Here is a 17,846-nt window from a genome sequence, read left to right on the forward strand (position 1 = left end):
TCTTTCAGACGAGTACGATGGTTAACTTGGGGATTGGATTTCAAATCAAGAGCCTTTGACTCGTCCAGGCGTTAAACTTGACAAGAAGATGAGCATTTGCTCTTCGACCCCACAACACGGGGGATATACAAATTCCAGCTTGCTAGAAGGTTGTGAAAGTGAGAAAATGTCATGCCATGCGCTACTCTTAAGAACCTGTATAAGCCGAAAATGGATGTGATTTTGACCATAAGCTTCAAAATAACAGCGGAAATCGAGATAACAAAACATATGTATTGCGTCCTACTTTGCAGACGAGGATGTGTATCGGCGTTTTGTAATGTTTGTAAAGCATAATTATGTTCTTCCATTCATTCTTGCCATGGAATATGCGTTTGCATTGTTTTTTTACTGGTAATAGACCAGTTAATCGAGCCTGATAATCGATCATCTTGCCGGCGGAAGGTTCATCCAAAAGGCATTAAATCGAAGACTTTTCCCCGAAGTTATGTAATCAGCCTCAGTGGTGTAGTGGTAAGGTGTTGTCGCGTCGAGCCGTAGGTGCTGGGTTCGAATCCCACATAACTCTTTTTTTCCTTCTTTCTTTTTTTTCCCCTTTTTTTGTGTTGTTATTTTCTATAAATATATACCTAAATAACTGTTATTTAATAAAGTGCAATAAACAGCAACAAACGTATCGTGTTTCCCGTGAAAAGATAGTACACCCTATATTAAATATATGGATAAACAATCTGAATTTCTATCATTTCCTACAATTTACTGTGAGAAAACCAGAGTTGATAACCACTTGTCGTAATGATCATTTTGTAAACAACGTTCCCACGAGTTCTTTCTATAGACTGATGGTAATTATTACTTTCCAACATGTAAATAGGACATTCAATGTCATTTTCGATTCTTTTAAGTCCCACTGCCTAACTAATGCCAGTATCAATAGAATGTGCCGCAGCATTACTATCTTTTAGATACCCTAGTTATATAGCTGGTTAGTTAATCTAGATTTTTTTAGCGTTTCACAGACGCGAAATATTGTACATTCGAACCGTTTGCAGTTGAAACAAAAACACACTGCAAGATCTAAAAAAGATTTGTTTTTATGGGTCACTCAGTGATTCTTTACAGATAAACAAACGTAGAACTAGTATAATTGCTCTTTAATACTTTGGCATTTTGTTAGCAATTAAAATTTTGAAAGCTCCTTCAATGATCTGAATGCTGATACAGTGCTACAGGTGAAAAGCATCTCCTGAGCCAGATTTTCGGAGCCTCTAACAATGCAAATACTTAAATTAAATACAATGAATGAAAAATAAACATTTCATTCATTACCTCAAAAGATTTCCGCAGACCGTGTCCGTTTGTTTTTGCATGTAATGCTAACATCTAAACACAGGTACAAGTGTTTTCTTATTCTTTTCCAAAGTTTCAGTGCTTGTACATTTTCAAGAATCTATGCGTTGATTGTTTCCGATACAAACTTTCATTAGTTTGGTCATAAATTTTCCTTTTAAATGGCCCAGACAAGAAGCCAAAACAAAACAGCAACAAAACAAAACGTCATTCGCAGCAACAAGATGCCAAGAGTGTTCACCGGCGAACCGCCTTCAGCCAAAGAAACTTTTTTTTGGCGCGTTAGTCACAGGGACTTTGCGCTTTTTGGCTAGTTTGCATTGCCTATTGTATTTTCTGGCATTTGATTGGCTCAGACTAGCTGTCCTATTTTTCTTAAATTGGACAGTTTGCCTATTTGTAAAGGAAAGCCCTATCTGAAACTATCAAAATTAACGTACAAATTAAAGGATAATAGCTTTGCTCAGTGACAATATTGGATTAACTAACAGCTATACAATTATTTTAAAAAAATTGCATGTTTCAATTTGAAAAAATTGTAAATAAATTTCAAATCTTATATTTTTAGTAACGGTAATACATGAGGTAATAAACAATTTCCAAATAACTTAAATCACTTTAAAGTTGCGTCACAATGCTACTTACCATGTCATTGTGATATTAGAAACAAATTTGACTATTTAACTAACTGGCTGTTTTCTCACTACCGCCTGTCTAAGTGTAACCTTATTCTAAATTTTGACCTTTAACGCTTTTCCGTATATGCCTGGAACAGCTTGATAGAATTCATGATAATAAACCTCATCACATAATCTTCACTATGTGTACAACAATGTCTGTAAAGACTTTCACTGACAGTTGATGAATAGTATATACTCACCATCTTTAAAAACAGTCAAGTCGGCAAACGGCAGATCATCACAGAATACTGCATTATTATTGATTCCTTGGGCTTGTGCTGCGTCTCTGTGTAAGAAGACCCACGGATGTATTCGACGAACATCATCGGTATTATCACAGATAACTTTGGCAAGAGAAGTGTGTCGTATTTGGTCAAGTTGTTCGATGGTAAAACCCGTCTGATGATCATCTCTCTCGTACCAAAAGCGGTCGCCAACACGTGAATTTCTGAATTGCTCGGTCATAATACAGGTAAAGGTAAAACCAAGTACGCTACCAGGTTGCTGTCGCTCACTTATACCACCCGCAAACAAATCGACGTCTTGCACCCCGTTAGCGCCATAAACGTCCATCAGTCTTATTATTTGAGCGTCAGTAACAGTATCAGCAATATCAGCAAAGCTATATGCTGGCTTCCCTCCGCACGCTTCTCGGAATTTCACATAAGCTGGTAAGCCATGATCTCTTCCGCGCTGAATGTTTACTGCTGCTAGATCACCAACGATGCCATCAAAATTTGGTCCTTCAATGATGAGCCGTTCTCGTACGGCTGGAACAAAGTTTCTGAAAAAAAAAAATTATACCACATCAAAAAATAAAGATATATATATTATAACGGTTTTTAAAAATAATAAATGGAAACTTTATTGATAACAAAGCTAACTATAAAATCCTGTTTACAATTTATTTCGCTTAAACAACTTTCGGCAGTCAAAGCACTATCTACAATTCCTTTCGATTAAAAAAAAAAAAGAAACTTAATGTCCATTTAATTTTTATCGTGGTTATTTTTTTTGGCTTGACATATAATACAGTGTAGTCTGTTTTTTGCTCAAAAGCATTCCAGTTTCAAACGTATTTCTACTGCCGGCGTGCCGTGCTATGACATGGTTTCAATAAAATAGCTGTTTTCAAAAATGAAGCATAGAAATAATAATAATAATAATAATAATAATAATAATAACAACAACAACAATAGTAATAATAATAATAATAATAATAATACTTAGTTAGGGCGCTAAGGACTCCAGTTTTTAGGTTTTCTTTTTTTTCCTCTAGAAATCCAGAAACACAAGTTTGCTGATGTTTTCAGTAGGTTTTTTTTAGAGTATTAGCGTTCCATATTGTTCTAAATAGGCTTTTACTAGAGATAACCATATTATGATGGCCTTGTTTAGGTATATAAGAGATAATGAGAGTATAAAAACTAAATAATTTTCTAAACAGGCTTCTAGAGATAATTATATCATCATGTTTTTGCGTAGGTTTTACAAGAGTATAAGAATTTAATAATATTTTAAATTGGCTTTTTAAGTAGAGAGATTCATATCATTATGTATATTAAGATTGTATTAGGTTTCGCACCGACCTTGTTTTGCTTCTAAGTATAGCTTCTCAAGTGGTGTAGGTTACGTTATGCGCCCTATACTACTCATAATGTTGAAAGCATTCCAAAGTTTTATACTGCGAGATAATAATAATAATAATAATAATAATAATAATAATAATAACAATAATAATAATAAAAGGTTTAATCAACTTTTAAAATGTTTTCTACTTGTTTTAACCTAGTCAAAATACATAAGTGAATTTAGTTCGGCACGGCAACAGCACAACGCCATTCGTGTAAGGGCCTGTTTACACGGAGGTGGGGGACCCCAGGTAGGAGAGGTAACCACCTTAATTAGGTGGGGTAACTCGCCTTTATTCTCTCATTTTAATTTGATAAGGTTTACGTGATAGGTGGGGTGTCCATATGAAAAATTATATGGACAGGCGGGTTACCCCTCCTAAGCTGGTTATTTACCATACCTACCTGGAGTTCCATACCTCCATGTAGCCCGCAGACTTCCACCATAAGAAAAGCCTGATCCGGAATTTGTATAGTGACAGAGAGCACTAGGCTATTATTCCTAGAGCGTCAGTCCTACCGAACTCTCGCAACCTGACAGCGTGTCAGAACTACCCAATCTGAATCTCGAATTTTAGTGCCGTAAGCCAATTATGCTAATATATGACTTGTGTACTGGAGCCGTTTTCACTATCCACGGGATTACCAGGGTAGGCGGAGATCAGAAAATAAATTTTTACCCAACTGGTTTAACTGGTTTAAAACAACTCTGGTCAACTGGTTAAAGATTTCAGTGATCAAGAAGGAGACTCTGCCTAGATAAAACTGGCCCTTGAGAGGTCGTTCGAGAGCATATAATTTCATGACGGATTTTTAACTTACGCATCAAAATTTCGAGCAAAATTCCTTAACAGCCCCAGCAAAATTCCTCCATATGCGTTGTCTCCTGGCTGATAGAATCGATCTGGGTTGAAGAAGTCTCTCGTGTCTAATTCATTTGGTGAGTCAAATGCTGTACGGTTGAAGTTGGGGCTCAAAAGAGCGAAAGTGTCGCGAATCAGAGTATGGCCCATTCTGAAAGCGGCTGTAGAGAAGCTGTTGAACATTTCCGCATTAATTGTGGGATCATATTGGGTGAAGAAACTACCTTTAGGCTCCAACAAAAGACCATTTTGTCTTCTCTGCAACAGAAGTATAAACAAAACGTAATTAGCTATTATTGAATGCTGGACTCGGACAAATTATGCAGATCGAGGAGAGTGAAAACGGTCTGCGGGATTTGCATAACTCTTCATATCATACGAAAGTCGAATTCAATAATTGTATTTATTAATATTAGTCATTCAAAACTATATTCTAACTTCTTAAGAACCCTTCTTTTTTCGTAGAATGTTTTTCTTTTTCTTATTTTGCAGTTATTGTTTAATTTGTTATATTTTTTTCGCTCTTTACCGTTCTTCGCCTGTATTTTAAACGAAAACTAATTGGTACAATGGTGGTCAGCTATACTGAAAACCTAATGGTTTACCTGGCGACAGCTACCTGAAAACGAGGTTGTGATGGTATATTAAAGTATCTGCCATATATGGTCTGCGCGGAATAAAGAATTAGCGAGAGAATTGAAGCCAATTAGAAACGGCGAAATATTTTTAATGGATCATAATCACTTATAATTATAGCATGCGCAATGAGCAAATACTCGAAAAAGCTCTTTGGGAGAAACGATTATCCTACTGTGTGCCGAGTTCATTAAAATTATGCTTGCAGGTGGTATGAATTACAGCCGTAGGTACATTTGTAAACATTCTAGGAAATTAAACATTTGACTTGAAAAAAAATAAAACATCTCTATAATTGTAAGGAAATTAAAAGATCCACAAATTGTCTAATTCCGACTGTTGCTTTGTCAACAACAAAAAGTGGATTAGTCAGCTACCATCAGCGTTTAGCTACGAATTCTTGAGGCTGGGTACAGAGCGAGTCAGTGTGTGCGTGTAAACGTTTTTGTGTGTACCAAGCCGCAATTATTATTTATCTATTTTTCTCCTGAAAAGGATTTTGTCTTGAAAAGAAAACTGGCGTAAACATATTTTTACCATTTTCTTACCAATTCTCTACTTGGGAAAAGAACTACAAGCCACTCATTGTAAGTTATGTGTTGAATCTCAGCCCCAACAATCTTACGTGCTTCCTGATATAGCCTCTCGTCATCCCAGTGAGGATTGAGCACGTGCAATACTTTTGCGATACGATTGTGCTCACGTACCCATAGCAAGTGCATCGCCATCAAAGCTGTTAAATAAAAAGAGAGGAACAGCGAAAAGGTTAGTTACACAAGCTTTATATTAATGCTTATTAACAGCTCTGACGGCTACAAGTCCGGCCGAATCAGCGCGGGTCCAGCTTGATCACCGAAAGGTGTGAGATACACACAATTAATATTGCTTTTAGCTTCTTTTCCACTTTTTATGCACAACAGTAAACACAAACCGGGAAATTCAGAGCACGTCAGTTGAACTCTGATTTAATACCTTTACCGTTCTTATTTAGTTTTTTTTGTTCTTATTTGTTCTCTTCAGTTAAATATAAGTGATTGCTAGCAATAAATACTAGTCTCTGAAACTTAGAATCATTTAAACGTTTACCGTGATTTTCGTTCACTCTTATGTCACCAGCAAGAAAGCACGGTCTGCTACTGCGATCTGTTGATCTGCAGAAAGCTTCTGCTTCGGCATCTGGTAGCCTGGGTCTATCATTAGTGTTGATGTAAGGACTCACATCCAAGAACCCTAGGTTTGCTTTTGTGTCTCGAAGCCTCAATGCCAAAGCTTCATCCGATCCGTACACTTGTGAGGCATCGATGTAAGACGTGATCTCATTTACCTAACAGGAAGAACAACCCATGCATGATGATCGATGCTGTTGATGATGATGGTCGTTGATAAAATGGTTACACAATGTAATTGTCTTTTGCACTTAAGCTGAGATTGCAAGAGACTCAACAAGTTGTGACATTAGGCTTTGAAGCTGATAGTTCAGGAAAATAAAAGAATCATGACCTTGAATTACGCTTGCTCAAATTAAGGCGCCTCAGAGGCCACAAAACAACTTGATAATTGATTCTAGATAGCAAAGATGCCATGATCATGGTCATCATCATCATCATCGTCGTCGTCGTTCTCGTGCTCGTCATCATCATCTTCATAATCATTATCTTAATCCCTTTACATTACAGTAACAGTCCACAGTCTAGAATAATTTACGATGGCCTTCAGGTGGACTGTACCACAGATTTCCTCGGAGACACCTCCCCCCCCCCCCCCGGTAGAGCCACCTTTATCGGGTTACTATCAGCAGTCTCACGCTGCAAAAGCAAGAGTATGCCGACTGTGAGATTAATCACTACTAAAATTCTACCGATTCTTCAGAGCAGTGCTTTTCCGTGAAGCTATAAACACAGGCATGCATTTATAATCAATGGTGCAAGATTGTTCTTATTCTCTTATGACCTACCTGTTGCGAGTCTACTCTTAGGGACCTTCTCAGGGGTATACACTCTGCTGTTAAATTAAATTCCAATCTATCGTTACCGTTATTGCCATTCAAAGGAATTCCAATGCAATCATCGTTGTTGGTTACACACGGTTCATCGTTGCCCCCGCACTCCACATTTGGTGTCAGCTCTGTCAGAGTGACGTCATGATCTAAGAATTGTCCCCAGGTCATGGTTATGTGAGTGAAATCCGGTCTGATGCCGTTTACATCTCTATTATTGCTACGAAAGACAACTCGGCTTATTCGCCTTGGATTTGGCAAGGGCTGGTTATTCACTGTTTTACTTCGAGGTTGATCGTTTGGTGGTTGATATTCCGCACCGAGATTACGGAAACGTCGTAGTGGTCTTCCAGTTGCTCCCTGAGTTATGTTACACAAATTGTTGCATGAGCCGTTAATAGTGCGATAATTGTACCGGAGACATGCTAATCGGTCTTTGAGCTCGTCGCGGCAGTTTGTCAGCTCAAGTGTGTCCAAGGTTTGCTGAGCAGCCTCATTTGAAGACGATACTTGACGAACTTCATATGCAAAACCAGTCAGAAAGATACCCAAAAGAAGCCTGAAAGCCACAATAAATAAAATAGCCTAACTCGTGGCTTTCATTTTAACTTGGAGGCTGACCGTAAGAAAAGTTGTGGCGGCATGAATTTCATGTCGATTCATGCGAACAGGAGTGTATTATCAGGCATAGGGACCCCACGCTCTTACTTGTAACTGCAAACGAAATTGAATACGAGATAAAATTTTACCTTTTTTGTTTCATTCTTGAATCTGCTGTGGTGCGAGGTGAAAGAGAAGTTGTTGTACGATTCGAAGACTACGTTCAAGTCGACGCACAATATTTGAATTAACGGAAATAAATACTTTACTCTTACTTTCTCTCGAATTGTTAATAAATTAATAACCAACAATGAAACGCGAGACGATAATAACAACCGGCGCGTGACACCAACAGTAAAATGAGAGCCAAACCACACAAAGCAATGTGAAATCACTAACGGTTAAAGCGTCGACTTGAACATAGTTTTCGCATCGTAAAACAACTTCCATTTCACTTCGCACCACAGCAGATTCAAGAATAGAACAAAACAGGTAAGATTTTCTTTCTTATTTAATTTCCATTTGCAGTTTACAAATGAGAGCATGGGTTCCCTATGTATCAGGTTTAAAAACTCTCGGCTTCGCCTCGAGTTTTTACACCTGATAATACGCGACTGCTAGTGTTTTGAACAGCTTCAAAATCTCTGAAATAGATCAACTCATTCTTTAATACAATAGTAATGCTTAGATTTGGGGTTATTTTGGTCTAATAAATTTTACGTAAACTTTAGCCGTGTCAGATATAAAGACACTCGTTAAACATTAATTTCTTTTGTTTTTTATTATGAATTTGTAATGAGTTTTTGAATTTGTGTTTAAGGGGCTAATTCACGGAGATATATTGCTGTTTTGAGTCAATTCTGTGCTAAAATCATTACTTAGTGCTTACACCCACACACAAAATGCTCGACCTGTAGAGTTATGAAGAAGATATTAAACAAATTTCATCAGGGTGATTACCATCCAGATTATAGTTTAACGGCGACTTTTGCATGTAAAAAAGTTGGACCATTTTTAACGTCATATTGTTTTCCTTAATTCTACACGCATTAACCACGTTACTTAAAAAACATTAGTTTGCACTGGGAGTTGCAATCCTTCATCATTTTCCGATTCTTACACTGAATAGATTTTGAAGATATTATTCTGGTATTTTTTTTGTCAACATATGAGTTTATTGGGAAAAAATAAATTTGTTCATAAAAAAAAATGCCCCGAGCAAAGTGGATTGGTGGTTAAGACCCTAAAGACTATAATTTATAAACGGTGATTTGGATTTGCGATATTCAGTTCATTTTTTCTCCAGGGTGGCAGATTTTGTGTCTTAGTTGTAAGTTGTAAATGTGTCAAACGATGGTACATGGGAACATGGTATAGTTAAATGAAATATTATAATTATATAAAAAGCGTCTCTTTGGCCGGGATATAGAGTGCCTCGTATATGAAAGACCTACACAGCGGAAACAGAAAAATAAAAACGAAAATCAGGCAACTGCCTCCTCTTACATCTTCCAGCTGTTAAAGTAAATTAACTACTTTCAAAACAACTCATTACCGACCGCTTACGCCTTTCAAACGCCTTCCAAATCATTTCTCGCCAATTTGACAATCTCCGGTCTCTCCCTCAACCAAGTCAAATACTAAAGCACTCTAACTCTCCGCGGAGTCAACGAATGCTTTTCATTCAGTCAATTTGTCCTAGCTACTGATTGTTTTTGATATAAGCATGTTTCTAACAATTTATTAAATCACACATTGCAATCCCTAACGCGCTCAAAACATCCCTGCATTCAGCTTTATTGAAACTTTCCACGGTTTATTGACTTATATATATATATACAACCTAGTTGATAAAACCAAATAATTTCGTAAATAGCAGCCGTGTCCTGCGTTTTGTAAGTAGTCTAAATACAAGTCAATAGGCCTCAGCGAAACATATCATACAATCATAATTTGGCGCGTTTTAAAGTTGTAGTTTAATTTCTTGTTATAGTTGTTGTTTTAAGAACTACACAGTGTTTGTAATCTATTTTATTGTTACGTAATACATACCTTGAGAACCACATGTTATCTTCCAGGTCCTAAGGCTGCAAATACATTAAGAATACAAGTTTAATTACTGTGAAACTTGTTGTATTGAACGGCCTAGATTGGACTAGCCTGCATAGCAGGCGTTCGAGATCTAAGGGGAAGGGAATTTTTTGGCGCGAGACCCCCGAAATCTTCTTCCCTTTCGAACGACCCCCAAAGTTTTTCCTGGGTGGCTGTCGTCAAACAGTGGTAGCTGAAGGGTGGCCGCCCTCGCTAACAGTCCAGGAAAATCCATTCTATGATAGTGTTCGCGAGTGGAGGCAATTGAGACTAAAAACTGGGGTTGGCCGCTTAATACAGGGTTATTCTATACACTCATGCTCAGGCTCCACTGCAATATTTACTCCAGCTTCTAAAGGACGAATAAATATTTTTTTACTACAAACAGAGTTAAACAACAGTCTCATGAAACAAATGAATCAGCACATTCTGTGTTTTAAAACGGAACTCTTTGGCTTTTTATTTTTACCGAGTGGTTGAAAAGGTGCTTACGTAGAGTTCTTCCGTGGGATTAAATATAAGACTAGACTTCCAATGTTCTGGTTACGTGGAAAGGTGGTTAGCAGCAAAAGGGCGGATATATCAAGGAAGATTGAAAACGTATACTACGCGCGCCTGCTATGTGACAAGGGTATCACAATCTATCTTACAATAATGTCGTGTGAGTGAAGGGACAAAAAACTGGCAAGGAAAGACAAGAACTAGTAGGAAAAGGAAAAAAAACTGCTTCAATGTTTTAAAACTTGGCACTAAAGGCTCAAGTTACCTGTTTCAGCTGGAATCTGTGGACTTGATACACTTATTGAAGGAACTGCAGCTGGGTCCAAAAGATTGCCAACAGCGGAGTATTACTGATACTGCCCGGTGTCTCTGCTTTCTGCAGATCAGAGGTTAGTTGCAAGCTCCTTTTATGCTACTTTGGGACTCATTAAGTCGAACTATGTGGGCAGTAATGACTACTTAGTCACGAAAGGCGGATACAAACTTAAGACAATCTTGGTCATAGGAACTCACGATAATTGTTCTTAGTAACTGAACCCCACAGTGCCCAGACGTAAGAAGTAATATCTAATAAGCCAATATTTTGTTTGTTTGGCTGCAAACGTGTAAGTGTTAATAAAACTGATATTATACTAATACTGAAAAAAAAGATTTCAAAACTCACAATTAGAAACAAGGCGAGGTTCTTCTTTCGGGGATATATAAAAGTTCAATAAAAAAGGCGATTTTCACTTGTCACGCGCATAGAACGATTCTGACTGCAATTTAGTTTATTTCCTTGTAACGGTGTTGTACACAACTATATGTGAAAACTCGTAAAAGAGAATAATAATAAGCCAAAACAAATTGAGATGTAACGGACATGGTAAGATGATTTCTGCAATCTTGTCTTTAGCCCAGCCCATGTACTCGGTTTTATTGCCGGGAAGTGGAATTTTTCTTCTTTGACGTTCATTTTAGTTTCTTATTTTAGTAAAACTTTCTTCCCAGAGTGTAAGTTCATGATCTCAAAGTGACATTATAAATCGTGGTGAAATCTGCCAGTCGTGGCAATAAATTCCTGAAGCGATATTGAATGTAAGCAGTTGTAATTAAAAGAATGATTTAACAAATTGAAAACGTATATGATTCAGCTATTTTAACGTGCTGCCGACAATGTTTAACTAACAGTAATAAAAGATTCACATATATTAAAGATCTCGAGCCGGAGGTTTAATTTTCCGTTAACTTAAAATATTTTCTGAATACGATGAGAAATAGGCAGCGAAAAAACGCATCACTACTGAGTGACCTTTCAGTCATTTTTTTGATGCTTTATCTGTCACGTGAGAAGCGTATCGTTTGCCGTAAGAGAGCATATTTGGGGGGCCAAAACTTCTTTAAAACCCTTTTAATAAGTGAGTTTGTTTTAACACACACTGAATATTACGCAACGTTCGGGCGGGCAAATGGTGAATAATTCCCTTATAGCCTGCCGGGTTCTGTCGCGTGAAAAAGATTTTAAAAGTTGCAAGTCATTACGCAATTGCGCGTGTGCAAATAAAATAATTTACCTCACATTCTCTCACGAAAACTATACAAGCTATCAAAACTAGCATGCCATTGACGCCTAAAAAACAAACAAACAAATCTGACGGATATCCAGGTTATTATGATTAAAGGATGCTTTCCTTCAAAAAATACAAACGAGTTAGTGTCAGGACCGTGCCCCAAATAAGCGCTTCATTGATACAGATCCACGTTTTTCAAGAAATTCGATTTGACTCCAGGCAAACCTTGGGGTGAACTTTTCTAATATGAAAAGAACGAGAGTGCTCGTCATATTACGCTAAAAAGGTTGTTAATTGCATTTAGAGTTTGGCCTGGTCATGCACTAATAAAAGTAGTTCAGGGTGGCAACACCAAGAAACACCCTCAGGATGGAACTCGGCTGATAATTTTGAGCACACTATGCTTCAAGAAATCAATAAAAAAAAGTAAAAATAAAATAAAAAAATAAAAGCTTGAGAATTGGAGAAAGAAAGGACTGAAAAAGAACATTCTATGTTAACTTTCTCTCATTTGCTTGTCGGTGTTAGGATGGTTTCTTTTAGACTTTAGGAATTTACTCCAATCCACGCCCCCGAACTTCTTTTAAAATTAACAATCGCTCAAGTACTGAACAAAAGGCGTTTTCAGCTAAAGCGCACGCACGCGGCATTAATCTCAAGACTAATTCTTGGGATTCTAGAATGAAAAAGCATAACAACACTGCAAAGAATGCAACAAGCAACTTGCATCACCGGTACCAAGGCTGAGATTGCTCTAAAAACGTTTTTGTTCCTTGCAAAAGTAGGGATCTCTACGAATTTTTTGTCTTTGTAAACTCACATGATCACTGGCAAAAAAGACCAGGTGATGCATGACATGAGCGTAAACACACAAGGCACATTAAATAGGCCACAATATCTCGTATATCAGTGAGCCAATATTGTGATAACACGCTGACTAAGGTTAATGGTCTGGAAACAAAACCAAAATTAGATGAAACTGATGAAAATGCACCAGGTTTTTAAGGCAGAAAATTATCAGTTGGGATCCATAGTACCTATCGCTGCCTTGTTATCACAAAGCTCACACAAACAATAATGATAAACCAAGATCAACTGTAATTGTCTTGTCTTGATGTCACTTAACAATATAGCAAAATTTCCACTCACTTCTGCTATTAATTAAGGCACTTGTAACAATATAACAAACTTTCCAGTTCATGGCCGATCTTTTATATCACCATGATATGTTTGATTACGGCAAGAGCCATGCAATGCATGTGTAGTATCGGCCTTGTATGTGATATTACAGAAACTCAAATGCTAGTGGAGTTTAACTTAATTAAGATAGTTTTAGCTGAGCGTGTACAGACATCCTGCAACTTGAAATCAATACTCATTCAAAATTTTTCCATTTAAAGTAATTTTTTTTTGCATGTAGATCGCGGGGATGGCTTAATAGCACGCGACTGAAAAAGATATGAGACATGCTAACCGTGCCATATAGGCCTATTTATAAGACTATAAAATATTCCTTGCCTTGCAAAAATACTATCCTGCGTTTAAGGTGTCACTAGCAGTTAGAACATCAAATGGGCGCTAAGCCTACATATCATGTGGGTAATCGTCAAGTTGTGACGTACGTTTGAGGTGACCATTTTATAACATAGTAAAAATTGACTTCCGAGGCCATTTTGTTAATATTCCTATTAAAAAGAATATTAAGAAGACTTCTACGAGATTAGACGTTATTCGAAATTACGTCACGTTCTTACGATGTTTAAAGAGCAGTCACGTGGAAACATACCCCAGTGCTAAAATACTTAAGTAACACATTTTATCTCTCCAAACAAAAACGGTGGCTAAATCGACTGAAGGAATTGGTAAGTTAATTTTCCAAGAGCAATGACTTGCCTGAAATAGTTGACGCATCTAAGGCAGTCCAAATGTGATTTCTTTATATTATTTTAATAGGTCTGTTTTTCCCTAACCGATCGACCTGTCGGAATAGAAAAAGGCTGACACTCGAAAGGCTCAATCAGCCACGAGACCAAGACCGTCACATAATTGATGGCTATCCTGCTGAACAATCTCTCCCTAGAAATCATTTTTTGACTCGCCCCAACCCTCTGGTTCTCTCTTTGTCCAAGATGGCGGTATAATAGCATTATTCCCGACAAAAAATCATCGATCACGCTGCTAAAGACGCCTGCTTTACGGGCTACATAATGTCCAAACAAGCCATCCCGATACTCTGATGATGTACGCACTGTGGTTAGAATATATTTATAGTTTTCACTCAATTCTTTTTTTAAGTCTAGCGGTTAAAATATATATTATCCTTTTTGGCCTTACATCAGATAATTTTCTGCTGTTTTGCGGCGAACCGTGTTGACCCCATTGAGACCCTCTTTCAAAGCTAAAATTTAAGGAAGAACAAAAACGCCCATCATCTCCTTGCAAATAAGTCGCAAAATGTAAAAAACTGAGGAGTAAATATGGGGCAAAGATGGTAAAAGCCACAGGAGTGTAAATAACCAAGTAAATGTAGCATTTACCAACTTTGCCCAGATTTACTCCCAAGTGTTCACAATTTTGCGACTTTGTGCAAATACATTTTTTCGTCCAGTGATAAAGATTGTCATATATGCCACCACTGAGAATCCAAACCCACTCAAATTATCACGACTCAGTCAGACAAATCAACAAGGGCCCAGCGCAAACATCAAATCCCGGGACAAAAACAGTTATGTGATGATCCGAGACCTATTGTAGCGATTTTGCAACGGGGAGCTGTGAAAAAAAAGTTCTCGCGTAACTAAACGTTTTGTACTGCACCTGCTCAAACTGCCTGTTACGTAACTAACTCGGGAGAAATGAGCTTTATAACCTAGGTAACGTCTTAGGATAAGTTTGGAGCTCCCTCGCTCTTCCATTATCTTAAAAAAAAAGAAAATCCTGGATTGTCCGAAAAAAAGCCTGTTTTTCGGATTGCAAAAACGTTCCATCGCTGAAAAAAAAAATGTTTTTATTCCTTCATTTACATGATTAACAGTTATTAACAGTTATAACAAAAAAATTAGAGCCAATATGATATATCTCTCAATAACGTCACAGAAAAGTCAAATTAGATTATATCTTGTCATAATCAGGAAATCAGTGAAGCAGATTTAACATTGGGTAACCAAGAAAGTCCGATATTGGACGACCGCATGCATGCAATATTGAAAATTAGGGTAGTCCACTAGTTAGTTACACATTGTAAAACCTCGGTCAAAAATTTGTCCTCCAACATCGTGTTGAAAGATCATGTTTTTTACTGTTTAGCTGCCCTTTTCGCGGTATTTCATTAAAATGGCTATCAAACATTTTTTTTTTTGAAAATCCAAAGTTTGCATCACAACTAAAGTTTGATCGTTTAGCCGGGGCCTAAGACAACCTTCCAAAGAAGAAAATCAACCTTTTTCAACTCCACTTGAGAAATTCAATTCAAAAGTAAAAGTCGATATAACTGATGTAAAACCCGGCCGGTAGAGTGATAGAGAAATGGGGGCGTATAAAATGAAACGCTAGTATTTTTAAAAACTTTTTCTTTTCTCTTACAGGTTGTTATAGTATATGAATATGGTATAGTCAAGTAAAAGCTCAGAAGTTTATAAACGTCTGTCTCGATAAAATGCTGTATAAGCAGTCATGTTCAAAAAATTTCAATGTTGCGCTTTATAAGTTGATGACTGAGGTTTGGAAATTTCCCAGGAAAGTGAACAAAGCTTTATAATTATTTATCCTTTTCACATTAATATATTTCAAAAAAAGATGATGCAACAATGCGAGTGCAGCAATTTAGTAAAACTGCCCGCCGATAGGACTTAGTCACCAAAAAAATTAATACCTTGTGGGTAGAAGGTTTTATCGTCATAAGTCATACACTGTGCTATAATTATCTCTGTGGTGGTCTAGATTACTGACGGGAGTTTAGATATAAAATGATCATCGTTAATATCGGAATCTTCTCAGAGAAACAGCGCTAAAGAATCCAATATAAACTTGGGACACAATTAATTGATGGAGCTGGCTGAGGAATTAAAAAACACTGTCAAGATAGCTCTCTAACACTGAATTCAAAGAAGTACTATCTAACCTGCATTCAATATCGCTCTCTTAATATCTACTTTTTTGATTTTAGTTTATAAGGCAGCTAAGCCGGCCATGCGTTAAAATATTTCTCGTGACCCTCAAACCGTCGGCGCTTGAAGAACTGAGGTTCCATGTCGCCAGCGTAGGCAATTAAGACTGAAATTGATCAATAAGCTACATTAATTAGTGATTGATTTCTGACAATGGCAACATTTTTTCGTCAAGAAATCAAAGTTATGCCTATTTCATTGAGAATAACAAGAAATTTTCAGTTCTTGTTTAGAATTATTCTCTTTTTGAGTCAAAATGGTAAACAAAACGAACAAACAAAACAAAAACAAGGATAGATATTTCAAGATTTTTACCAGTACTGCATCTATGATTCCTATCGTACATAACATTTCATGTGCTGTCACCTGTCAAGTGATAAAAAGATTTAGACAACACCTCTTAGTTAAGGGAATTTGTTTTTTGAACCGTGTTCGCATTGATACTTATACCTGAGGTAAATTGGCATCAAGTCTAATATTCTATTAACTTACGAACGAACAGATATTACATGTGCGCAATGGAAGCCCAGCTCTACGGACACTCACTAATAATACGGTTATAGTGGCATCAAGTCTAATATTCTATTAACTTACGAACGAACAGATATTACATGTGCTCAGTGGAAGCCCAGCTCTACGGACACTCACTAATAATACGGACACCTGTATATGACGAACAGTGACATTTGTCCCGATGAAAAGCTCATATATTTTAAACGAACATCGGTTGATAAGGACAACGGACATTTTTCTTTGTCCTGAGTCACAAGCTCTCATAGTTCTCAACCCCGCTTTACAAAGTGAAGTAACAAATTCCATTGCTGTCGCGTCTTTCAAGAACAACACTTTTAAGTGATAAAAGTCACGGGCGTAAATTATCACATGTAATACCAAATCTTTCATTTATGAGAAAACGTTGTTTTATTCTGTAAGTTTAACTGTAGAAAGGCCTTTCTAAGGAAAGCTTACGATCTTATATCATCATGTAGTCTTGGACTAAAATCAGTTACCTTTTAACAGCTGACGTTTATTTACATTATGTAAGTTTATGTTTCACAGTAAGATCGGTAGCCTGTTCCAACAAAAAAAAGCGGGAAAACCGCTTTTCGCTCTCTCGCTCACTATTTCGCTGCTTGCGCGCCTTTTTCGCTTCTTGCTCGCTTTTTTCGCTCGTCTACACTGACCGATAGCCTGGCACAGGCTATAAGATCGGACGTTTCGTTAACCTTCGAGACTATTCATCTCAAACAAGATACTGCGCTTCTAATCCTTATAATAGTGTGGTCCATTTAGGGACTGGTCAAAAAGTATAGGGGGGGGGGGGGGGGGGTGGGCCGGAGCATCTGGAAATGTGGTTGATAAAAAACACATGACCCACCCCCTCCCTTCGGCACAAGAATGACTGACCCACCCCTAAAGCAAGGTTGGAAATTGCATGACCCACCCCCTAGTTAAAATATGGATGTTTGGTTTCCTCTTAATAATCCAATAAAACCTTGTTCTGTGCTTGACAAAATTTGTGTATACACTGCTACAACCAATATCAAAATCACAGAAATCATACCTTTCACTGAAAAGACAAATGTGAAAAACTGAACATTCCTTGTTTCGATGGACGTTATGAGCCTTGACACAAATATACAGCAAAACAAGGGTATATTGAAATTGTCTGTCACAAAGTATATGAAAATTTCTACAAAGACAACCCATTCCTACACATTACTTGCCGGAAATGCTTAGATTAATCGATCCTCAAAGAAAATTTCTTCCACTTCAATGGAA

The 17,846-nt window shown here is 37.3% G+C and overlaps 1 protein-coding gene across 1 annotated transcript; it reads right to left on the reverse strand.

Moving 5' to 3' along the window:
* Nucleotides 1–5,125: 5,125 nt before the first annotated feature.
* On the reverse strand, nucleotides 5,126–9,822 carry LOC140953341 (myeloperoxidase-like). Its single transcript, XM_073402830.1, has 5 exons — nucleotides 9,809–9,822; nucleotides 7,115–7,715; nucleotides 6,247–6,484; nucleotides 5,709–5,893; nucleotides 5,126–5,143 (listed from the first exon to the last, which is right to left on the reverse strand). Exons 1-5 carry the CDS (start codon nucleotides 9,820–9,822, stop codon nucleotides 5,126–5,128), a joined length of 1,056 nt encoding a protein of 351 aa, XP_073258931.1.
* Between the last annotated feature and the right edge of the window lie 8,024 nt (nucleotides 9,823–17,846).

This window comes from Porites lutea, chromosome 11 (genome assembly GCF_958299795.1).
Source record: "Porites lutea chromosome 11, jaPorLute2.1, whole genome shotgun sequence".
NCBI classification, from domain to species: Eukaryota; Metazoa; Cnidaria; class Anthozoa; order Scleractinia; family Poritidae; genus Porites; species Porites lutea.